Here is an 11,416-nt window from a genome sequence, read left to right on the forward strand (position 1 = left end):
AATAAGGAGGGGTTCACTCCCATACTGCTCCCGCTTGTTAATGAGCAATCAGTTAAAAACTTCATTGGCTCCTTTGTGCTCCCTCAGCACATTTTTTGCTCCCTCCTCTTTTTTTACGAACCAGCCTTGTTCTCTCTCATCTCTACTTTTCTGCATCTCCTTCCTGGGAAACCCCTCCCCTCCATGCCTCCTTCCACTTGGTTTATCGCTGCACCTCATTACCTCTGACGTCCTTTTCCTCCATGCCTCCTCCTGTCCTCTGTTTCTGCATCGTTTGTTCTCAAACTTTGATCACTGGGAAGGCAAGTGAGGTGACAGAATGCTTGATTTGTCCCTGGAGGATGTAAAGGAAGGGAGTTTGTTTCACAATAATGTTCTCACATAACACCGGCTAAAGAGAATTCTGTCAATTCATCACCTGAAAACTGTGTATCAAATTATTGCTTAAAAAACATTTATGGAGCTACAAGGTTGTGTTTTTAAACACACACTCAAGACAAATACATAGAGGTATCTTAAAATGACAATATAATTTGGTTATTTTTCAATACCTGTGCCAATAAATGAGTCAAATTCTTTCATAATAGGGGAAAAATAATTATAAAACAGTCTGTCCAGAATAAGATTAAGGCAATATTTAAATGAATCCATCCAGTAATAAAGATTTATAATGATTTGCTTACCGATGTTGGTTTTAGTGTCCAGAATTTTTTTGAGTATTTTTTTCTCAAGGGTAAAGACACAAACATGAAATTTTATTGCTTGTTTTGCCTAAAAATAAAAGAAAAGCTTACTAGTTTTCTTTTACCACCAATACCAAAACCAATTCTTTAAAGTAGGGATATGATAAATATCGATCAAGAAAGCTCTCCTTTGAAACCTTAAAGTCTAAAATCTCCCTCGACTGTGGGAGATCTGACCCTTTAATGAATGTCCATGCAGAAAAAGAGAAAAGAAGACGTCAACTGAAGATATTTACTTTAGTGCATAAAGTTGTGCAGTGATGCCAGGTTTTACACATCAAAAGGTATAAATTGTAGACAAAGAATTTAAATCTGTAAAGACTAAATGACTTTGACTACCCAGTAAGGAGAATCAGTGATGATCTATGAAAGATCTGCAAACATGAGCAAGTTTTTGTGGTCATTAGAAAAATGTATGTATCATAAACTAATTAGATTACTTTTAAATGCTTAAATGTTTTGAACAAAAACAGTACATATGGAACAATTACTAATACACAAAACTGGCATAATGAGGTAAACTAAATCAATTGAAAGAAGATAAAAAAAACTGGACTCTTGTGGCCTTTGCAGGTACTGGAGATAAAAGAGGGGACAAAAAGCAGTGATCTTAGACAAACAGCTGTTATCCTTCATCAACATATGACAGGTTATAAAAAGCAGAAACCCTGGAGTCCATCACCTGACAGTAAGAGAGGTGATCACCACATGAAAAATGTTCAATAGAGATGCCAGACTTCCTAGCTGAAAAGATCCAGGCCGCACTTAGCATGCTAAACGCTTCATGTACAGTTTTAAAAGAAAAAGAAAAAAAAATCAATAAAATTAGTTTGGCTTGGAAAACTGCCAGCGTTTCTGTCTCTTAAAAGCAGACAACAACGTTAGTTGGATTTTCAAAGACTTGAAACAATTTAATTTGCACAGACAATATTAAAAGAAGAGGTGGATGGATAGATGCAGAGAGCCATGTTTAACACCAAGTAAAGTTTGTCCCATTTCTCATATTGAGGCGGAGGAAAGATTATACAGACTTTGGCACACAGTGGTGCATTGCAACCACTTTTCCCCCTTTAACTCCATTTGTATATTTGAAGTCATTTTTTAATAAAGCCAGAGGTCTTCTGTCTTAAAAAAGCTTGGCTGAGAAACTGGATCATGCAGCAGGACAATGCAGTATAACAAAATGAGTGAAAAGAAAGTGGTCAAAGTGAAATATCCAAGTCCTGATCATTGACTGTATATGAGAACTGGACTGAGTGACCACTCCTCCCTGCATTCCAAACAGGAAGTACCCATTGGACTCAAAAAGCTGAAATCCCATTGACTTCTATTCAGAAATAAAAAGATATTACTCTGTCATTCTATTTGTCAAGATAATCATTTTTTACATGTTTTTACTGATCCTATTTCTGTCAGGGTATTTTTTCTGTAGTGCAAGTTATTCAAGTTAGAAACTGACCAATCAGAAGCCGCTAAGTATGGCATCGAACATTCAAAGCATTTGATTGACAGATTCTAACGAGCCCACTTTCAATTGGTGGTGGTGTGGCCTTCAAACTAGCTCACTTCTGGTTGGCGAGAGTGGTTTCTAAAGAAATTTATAGCTCAGACCAACTCAAACCAATCACTGCTCACTGACAATTTCTGGTTCCAACATGGCAATGGGCGTATCACAAAAAAAATGGCGATTGAATTGACTTTATTGTGTTAGAACCAAAAGCAAGTTATTTTCTCAATTCTCTTATACAGTCAGTGGTCCAGACCTAATTTTCGACCAGCAGTTCAGAGGAGTCAAATAACACAAATTTGGACATTTTTTGTAGGTTTTGTGAAAGATCAGACCTTAAAGTTAAAAATAAAAATTGTTTTGCTAGGTAATATCCTAACTTTTACCCATTATTCGCCTTCCACTGTACATACCATGTGATAATAGGAAATATCTACTATTTCAATGTCCTGCTGTCACTGACAGCTGTTGTGCTTCCATCTCCAGCATTGTTAAGTCTGTACATCTTAGAGGAAGTCTTTTGAAAGTGCTATTCCAAAGTTGGGTGCAGCCATGAGGATGGCAAAGGTGCAAATAATGTTGAAAACACTGAATCCAACAAGGCAGAGGCGGTCGATGACGGCAGCAGCGAACTGCCACTGCTCCGCCAGACTGACCTGACGATCCTGCTCGCGAACGCGTTCAACCAAAAACTGCACGTCCACCAGAAGAGCCTGCAACTGGTTGTCCACTGCAGCAGATCGGATCGTGGTGCTCTGGGAGTGTAGAGCAGCTGGTCTCCCACACTCAGCCTCCAGGCCACAAGGCACAGGGGCAACAGTGGATGAGTCAGGCTCTGAAGCAGCTGGGGGCTCCAAAGGGGGACTCCCAAGTTTTGAAGACTGCAGGTTGTGATGTATTGGTATATCTCCAACAGGTCCTCCTCTCCCATTTGTGCCTCCATCTCTTTCGCCTCCTACAGGCCCACAGTTGTCCCTGCCATTATTGATGACTCTGCTCCTCTGCAGTGGTTCCAGTTCTGCAGAGGTAGGGAAGCCCATGTAGGGCAGGTGGCCATTAGGCTGAAGGTGTGGATTGGGGCTTGGGTCTTTGTGGCCTGGGTTGGGGAGCATAACTGCCTGGGCATTGGACCTGTGATGAAGAGTGTTTGAGAGAGGGTGACTCAGCTGCACCAGGCTGGCCTGCAGGGAGCTGAGGCTTGGCGGGGGGATGGACGGAGCTGGGGTGGGGATAGTAGTGGTGGTGGTGGTTGGAGAAGATAAGGTCTTGCTACGGGAATCTGCTTGGCTGTTGGAGAGAGTTGGTTCTGCTCCTTCACCTGGACGCTTCATTCGCAGAAACCAGGGCACCCACTGCAGTAGAACCAAGTGCACCTGGTGATCAACAACACCAATGAGCACCAGAGAACGCAGCACAGTGTAGCTAGCACATACATCCAACCATTTGCACTGAAAAAAGGGACAGACTAGTGTGTGTGGATTTTTAAACCTTTTCACATTACCTGTTGTGTAGAAATGTCTATTATTAACACAGATCTAACAGGAAAATGTCATGAAAAAGAATGTAGCCTAATTTGTGGTTTAGTTTTACATTGGAACAAAATTAATTTATTTGAAGCATCTAGACAGATTGTCCTTAAATTGCCTCTAGAATAATCTGGTCTGAGGTGTTTGCAACCACTTAAGTAACTGCAATGTACCTAGTTTCTGAGGCTGCAGAACAAGCCAAAAACCATCAGCACTTCTCAGCTATGCTTGAAAATTGGCATGAGGTGTTTGTGCTGATCTGCCGGGTTAGCTTTTGCCAAAGCCAAACAACTTTTCCTTGTCTCATTTTTGAAGGGGCAATCCATCAAAAGTCATTCTCTCTGCATTCCTTTCAGAAGAGCCATGCCTGTGCAGACTTTTTTGTGGTGCCGTCATAAACCAGAAAAAAAATGCGTTTTAAAGCTGAAGCAGAACTCCTACACATTTCTATAAGTGGAATTTTACTATCACGATCTGGTGCAGGTAAGCTCAACTTAAAAACAACTTAAAAATATTTCACATAATCTCAAAATAGATTATTTTTATCCTTAAAGCTGTGGAAGAACTATAATGTTAATTCTAATTCAAATAAGATGTAATTCTTTACTGTAGTACAAAAGTATGTACAGTTTACAACTCTATATTTTATCTTAAATTTTTTTCAGGTACACTTTTTATCTTTTGTTGTAAATTAAATTTGATAACGCACCCAACGTGGCATTGGTCCACTGTTCGGAGTGTGGTGATGGAACTGGAGGACTATGACTGTGGCCACCACTGACATCCCAACAATCACCATGGTACTGGCAAAGTACTGACCTGAAACACACAGGATGCTGTTCTGACATTCTGTGAGTCACAACAATTCAAGAAAACGTCAAATACACCAACATCTGCAGCAAAAGAAAAACTAACCAATCAGTGGTACCGAATCGGAAGTGGCTGGCATAATCTCTGCAACCATTAGCATGAAGACCGTCAGAGAGAGCAGAACTGTGATGCCTGAGAACACACAAGACCCCAGGGAAGTGTTGAGCATGTAAAGAACGAAGACACAGCAACTCTAAAATTTCTCTTTGACTTTCTAAAAAAAACTGTTTGATTGTTTTCCTTAAGCTTTAGTCACATGCATCCGTACAGGTGTCCAGGCTCATGGAAGGTCATAGACAGAACCGGCTGCGTCTTAAGGAGAGCCCTGGTGTGTCTGCAGTGCTCTTAAGACTCATATAACCACCTAAAGGAACGTCATCAAAATGAAACGCACGATTGCCGTGTGTGTTAAGTTTATCCTGAAGTATTTGTAGGGAAATTGTAAGTTACACACACCTATGACGGACCGTTGATGAGATCGTAAGGTGCCCTTATGCTGCACTCTCGTCATTAGTGAGGTGTGCATACAGGCTCCTTATTGACCGGATGCAAATGATGCAGGCATGGGGTGTGCAAGGGCACAGAGGATGTCCACAAAAACGACACTCTGATTGACTAATTTCTACATTTCTAACAGCAAGGAACATGCAAGGAGCGCACAATTATCACTCAAACACTAGCAGGCCCCTTCCACATTGCTCAGGGTTTCAAGGGGTTGAAAAAATGAAAACTGCATACAACATGTTTCATCTCACCAACTTCCCCCTTACTTACTCCTCTGTGCTGTTTAACTTTTTGCTATGACCTGTCATCTTTAACATGCTGGAGAAAAAAATGTACATGCAAATTTTTACTCTACGGGCTCACTGAGCGGCCTATGATCTTCATATTTTATGCGTGCCCCATTCAAAGTTGCCAAATTTATGCTTGCAGACAGCCTGCATCCACCTGTAAGGGCAATTGTGACTTAGGCTTTATCTTCTACCTTACTTTTTCTGTTTTCATCTTGCTGTCTTTCTACTTTCACTCTCTTTGGCTGTGAAAAACATAACTGACAGTTCTCCATCAATTCAGTTCAAGATTGAATAAGTCAAGGCTTTTGCTGAAAGTAAAGCTGACACATTTTCCCACTAATAGAAAGTACCCTTGTTGTTGTTATAGCAGCCTCTGTATCTGTGGTTTACTCACCGAGGCTAATTTTCTCCCCAGAGTTGGCTGGGAGCAGGAACACCACCAGAGTCATTGAGGAGAGGAGTACACATGGAATAAGGAGGTTCAGTGCATAAAACAAAGTCCTCCTTCGTAATGTCACCACAAATGTAACATCAGGATAAGGCTCTGCACAGCAGTCATAGAAAATCTCATGACGACCTCCGGGAACCTCTGAGAGGAGGAGAGGAGACACAAAGGTTTAAATATGCAGAAAATGTGTAGAAAATTAACACTTACAATGACAATGTCTGCTTGAACAGTTTTTTCACTTTAAATATCAGGAAAAAGATCAGGGACACTGAAAATATCTTTTTAATGAATGAAAAAGAACAGACTTGTTTGCTAATTTTTAGCATTTTGAGATCAAATCAAAATACTGAAAAATCTGAAAGGCTTTAAACAAAAGAAAAATTATAAAAACATTGTTCAAAGCATGCGCCTCTTGCAGAATTTTGAACTAAAATCGTAATCTCAGAGGAAGAATAATACATTTAAGTCTAAATTCTTCAAATTAGTCAGAAATTTTAAAAGAAATTTGGAGATTAAAATCCGAATTACAACTTCCTAGTCCAATTTATTAGATTCTTCTTTTTTTTTTTACAATTTTAATAAAGACAAAACAAATTGCAGTTTTCTAAAGGCCACCCTAAAATCCAAAAATGCTAGACCCCAGTTTTTCCACAGACAGAGAAAAGACTGTATTTTAATGGCACTATGACAGCCCCCCTTATGTGCCAAAACAGATAATGAATTTTGGGGGTGCCTTGTGGAAACTCTTAAAACATTTGGTGTCAAAGTTCAAAAGAAAACACTGTTAGAATATAATTTGTCATCATGTTAAACCTAAAAAGTGCAATAAGAGGTCACAGCTTTGTTCCAGTCGTACCCATGAGGTCCCACTCTCCATTCGGCATGTATCCCGACACATCAGCCTCCTTCATCTGGATATCAAGCAGCCAGCCATCAAAAGTCCATGAACCAAACTTAAGCTCACAGCGCTGAATGTCAAATGGAAACCATCTCACATCCACACTACATGTGCTGACAAATATTCCTAAAAAATGACACAAAAAAAAGTCAGTCATCATTATTATTGAGCCAGGACATGGGACATTTAGCTTAGAGATAAATCTATCCAAACACATAGTGACTAAAATCATGAGGTTATGGCCACTAACTTAACATACCTGGAGGAAGAAACTCACAGAAGCCGCTGGAGTTAACCAGCACATTGGTCTTAAAAGTGGCATCAAACTTGTCGTGAGCACTACAGAAACAGTAACAAAGCACACGTCACAGATGTGACTCATCGTAGGTGGTGCCTGAGTGCATCTGTAACACACACACCTGTTGTACAGTAAGATGTCAGGCGTCCAGACCTGGTCAGGGCTAAAACGAAGGTTCTTCACTCCAGGATACTCTGACTGGTTCCACTGGAGGTAGTGGTCATACCACTGCTGGGAGACACAATTACACAACTATTTAAAAAAAAAAATCGAAAACTGAGTTTATTGTCTGTGTTCTATGCAGGAGAGATCCTTTAGAAATGTTTTCTTTTTATTTTATGCTGTCCAAAAATGTTTACAAGATACTCTGGGAAGTTCTTTGACTTCTTCAAAAAACTAAAAAAAGAGTTTGGATTTTGGCCTCAGAAACAAAGTTGACCCAGATTCATTGAGGTCTCCTGATGCTGAAACAAAGCATGTTAAAAGGTGGAGGGAAGGAAGTTGTCACGGTGCCATGCTTCCAGGATAATTCAAGTCAACCCACTTCTGCAATAATGGCATGTCGACTCTTGCAAGAGGAACCTAGAGAAAGACTTCCCCAAAACAGTTAAACCGTGTTTTCCTCGTGATCTGTTACACTCACCATCTGCAGCCAGGCATTTGTGGTGAGGATCTGGTTCTTTTCATCCTTCCAGTACACAAAGCAAAAAAAAAAAAAAGATTAAATTAGGCAATATAATAGACAAATTCATCCTTGATTTTTTTTAACTCAAGCTTGGATGGAAAAGAGTGCAATCACTTCAACTGGTAAAAAATAATCCAGAGACTTTAATGTTCTGTATGTTTTAGCAAATGTGTGAAACTTAGAGGGCTAGACATTAGTGAGGTGCTCCATCTCTGAATTTCAAGTAAAGTTTCCAAAGTGCACATTAAAAAAAAGCACCATGGCAACCTGATGCGAATTTGCCAAAGGGTCTCGGAAAAACTATCAGAACACATGACATGAAATTCTCTGACCTGTTAAAATGAAAACTGAGCTGCCAGCGGTGAGTGTCAGGATTGTGGTCAGATTGATCTTCTTTTATTTATCATTTCAAAGGACTCTGGTTTAGATCTGATGATTAAAAGCATTTCAAAACAATCCAAATGACATATTTGTATCAGCTTTGTGTTTGATTTTGTTTTTAGAGAAAACAAAGTTAACCAAATCCATGTCATGCCTTCGAAAGTGTGGTAATGTTTTTCTGCATGGTCTTTGTGTTTTTATTTATTTTTTAAATTTTTTTTAGGCTTCCTGAGATGAAATTGTGATTTATAAAGAATAAATGAAGTCTAAAACAGTTAAGGGTTCAGCATACCACATCCATAACCTGTATTAGGGTATAAGAGAAGTGAACAGTGAGGGCCTGGGAGTCGTTGGCCACCGGTCTTTCCATCGGGTTGTAATCCCTCAGCAGCTCCTTGAGCAAGTAGCGCTGGTGTGGACCCTGCACTGACACTGCACAGGGAACGGAGAAGGGAGTTTGAGATGAAAAAAAGGAAAAGAAACTTGGAGAAATGTCTAAAAAGCAGCAGCAAAATGACTAAACATAAATTAATCACGTCAAAAGAGTTTAAAGTAATGTGTATCAATTAGAAGACTGAAATTGTGCAGAAGACACAGACATAGAGCAAAACATAGAACCAAACAAAAGACCATTGTACTTATCCTAATCAATTACATCTCTGATTGATCTCTAGTTGGAGTCTTCCAGCAATAAAAATGTCAGTTTCAGTCGTAGCGGAAAGAACTGAGGCCATTAAACTCTGAAACACCCCAGACACACACAGCACTCACGACAATGAGAACCAGGAAAACCTTCTATTCCTACTGTATAACTCTGCTAAGGGCCATCTGCATTCACCGTTCACAATGGGAGCTCTCTTCATTTAAAGGGTTTCATTCCAAAGGCCCCCTGTAAAGGTTAAAAATCAGCAGCGTGTGCTTGAAACATTTCTATATCACACATTTTGATGCCGAAGGACTGTTATACATTAACAGCAGAAAGGTTCAATTAAATGGTTGATGGTAGATGCACTTCCGATGAATTATGTCAAATCTATAGAGCTATCTCCAGACCTTGAACACATCCATGTGAGTGCATAGATGGTGAGCCTGTAACTCATATTAATGTTCCTAAAGTGTCTATAATGTGCAGGTGTGGAGCCATGATTCTCCCTGAGCTAATCTGTGTTCAGCAACATGCAAAAGTGTGAACATGAATTCCTGACTCATCTTTATTCCATTTGAAAGAATGCCCCCATTCATTTATATCAAGATTGCCATTTAAATTAATGAACATGTTTAAAATATACCAAGGGAAAAAACATCTAAATAAAAGACATAAAGCAATTTTGCTGGCTCCAAATGTGCCTCAGCAACCTTTTCAAATGCAGCTTAAAATCTTTCTCTTGTGGGCACAGTATATAATTTTAATATCTAAATTTATTAATCATCAGAAAGCTGCTGAGAGTCATTGCAGCCTTGAATGTGGTGTATGTTCACCCACATATTATGTTGAAGTCTGAGTTAGTTTTACCCAACCACCACACAAGGGTTAAATGGGAAAACATGAGCAGAAGATTACAGTTTTGCCTCAAAGTTAACATAATTTGTGATCTAAAAGACAAAAAGCAACAGTCGTTTGCCCTTTTTCCCCTGACAGTGTTTCCTGCAGAGGCAGACCTGGAATCATCCATGCATCGCACCTGAAGCTCAGTGCATCTACTTTCCTTCTTTGGAACACTTCAATTTTTTCGTTTTCCTGAAAGAAATGGGCTTCTAAAGTGCTTATAAAGTTCTTTGATGATAGAAGTTTTTCCCTTTCTAATTGAATATTTTAAATATTTAATCCTCCCTAAATAGTCTAACTGATATGTTCCTATTTTTTTTCTATCCTTTCTATGCTTGAGCTTTTATTCTCCATTTGGATCACAAATAAATGAGTTTTTCCATGTGCACAATGACACAAACAGGGACTGGCAGGCTATACATAGAAGGAAAAAAATAATTACATGCATTCATGAATGCAGCCCTACTTCAGAGACAAGTGACTTACCGCCGAGCTGAGTCGCGAGTATCAACAGCCAAAGAGCCATAGTTTTCCTCATGCTGCATTCCTCTAGGTGAGCAGAGGCAAAAGAGAGAAGATAAAATTATAGGAATTTCAGGTAGTATAAAAAAAACTAGGATGGGTGGAGGTGGGGATAATCTAAAGACAGATGCAGATATCTTCAATAAGGTGAGCAAGCAAGATAGCAGCTTGGGAGGAGCAGAAAGGGATGGAGACAGGGAAGGCAGACACGCACAGAGTGGGTGAGATGCAGTGAAAAAGAGATGCTGTGTGTGGGAGTCGATCCGAACCTTATTGATGAGCTTTACGCTTCTTTGAACTTCAATTACTGCAGACTTTATATATGTTCAGCAATAGCTATGCTTTCCTCTGAAACATTACAAAGTGGACTAAATTAGGACTGTTACATTGATCGAAACCAATTACAAGCTTTTTTTTTTTGGATGAAACTCAAATTGGAGACCATACTGGGTTGTGAAAAGAAAAAAAAAACATGTGTTGCGTTAACTGGATTTTAAATGGGCAAAAACAAACACATTTTCTTCGCATTGACAAGGGAAATGACGACTAATTGACACAAATAAGCAACGTCAGTGGGATTTTACAGAATTGGTCCACACGTACTTTAATGCAAAACTGACCCCTGCTGGACATATGCGTGAACTGCAAATATTTAAAGACTTGACTTTTTTACTTCTGACTTTCTCAACAAAAAGTCTTTTTAATGCTTCAACAGATAAAAATGAGACATAAAACTTTTCTGTACCCTATAATTTCACAACAATTTGAACTTTTTGATACTAAATCAAATGGTGAACCCTTAAATAGATTTTTTTTTGTAAGTGGCTGTAAACTAGAGAGAGAAAGTATAAACAAAGAAATGATGGGAAATGGGGCAGGCTTACTCTGTGCCAACAGTCCGACCCACAACTCAGAGGAAAACGTCTAATGAACTCCTGTTGCTATGCAGAAGCTATGTCCTAGAAAACGATAGTTTTATGTTTTGTTTTGTTTAATTTTGGCTAAAAACGGAGTGGGGCTTAAAGTTCAAATGTTACAAATCACAAATCCTATCCACCAATGTACATTTACACACTTGTAGCATTGCCAAAAAAAAAAGGTATCCAGTGGACAAAAAAAAATCTTAATGCCAACTGAACTACAGATATGAATAAAGTCCACATGGGTTTGAAAAAACATTTGCTCTAACACAAATAGA

The 11,416-nt window shown here is 39.2% G+C and overlaps 1 protein-coding gene across 1 annotated transcript; it reads right to left on the bottom strand.

Moving 5' to 3' along the window:
• Positions 1-961: 961 nt before the first annotated feature.
• Positions 962-11,069, bottom strand: LOC101155633 (neuronal acetylcholine receptor subunit alpha-7). Its single transcript, XM_011485305.3, has 10 exons — positions 10,183-11,069; positions 8,443-8,582; positions 7,728-7,772; positions 7,206-7,315; positions 7,046-7,125; positions 6,745-6,912; positions 5,835-6,029; positions 4,692-4,778; positions 4,486-4,595; positions 962-3,623 (listed from the first exon to the last, which is right to left on the bottom strand). The coding sequence occupies exons 1-10, from the start codon at positions 10,232-10,234 to the stop codon at positions 2,757-2,759; spliced, it is 1,854 nt and encodes a 617-aa protein (XP_011483607.2). The 5' UTR covers positions 10,235-11,069; the 3' UTR covers positions 962-2,756.
• Positions 11,070-11,416: the final 347 nt, after the last annotated feature.

This window comes from Oryzias latipes, chromosome 16 (genome assembly GCF_002234675.1).
Source record: "Oryzias latipes chromosome 16, ASM223467v1".
In the NCBI taxonomy this organism is placed as follows: domain Eukaryota; kingdom Metazoa; phylum Chordata; class Actinopteri; order Beloniformes; family Adrianichthyidae; genus Oryzias; species Oryzias latipes.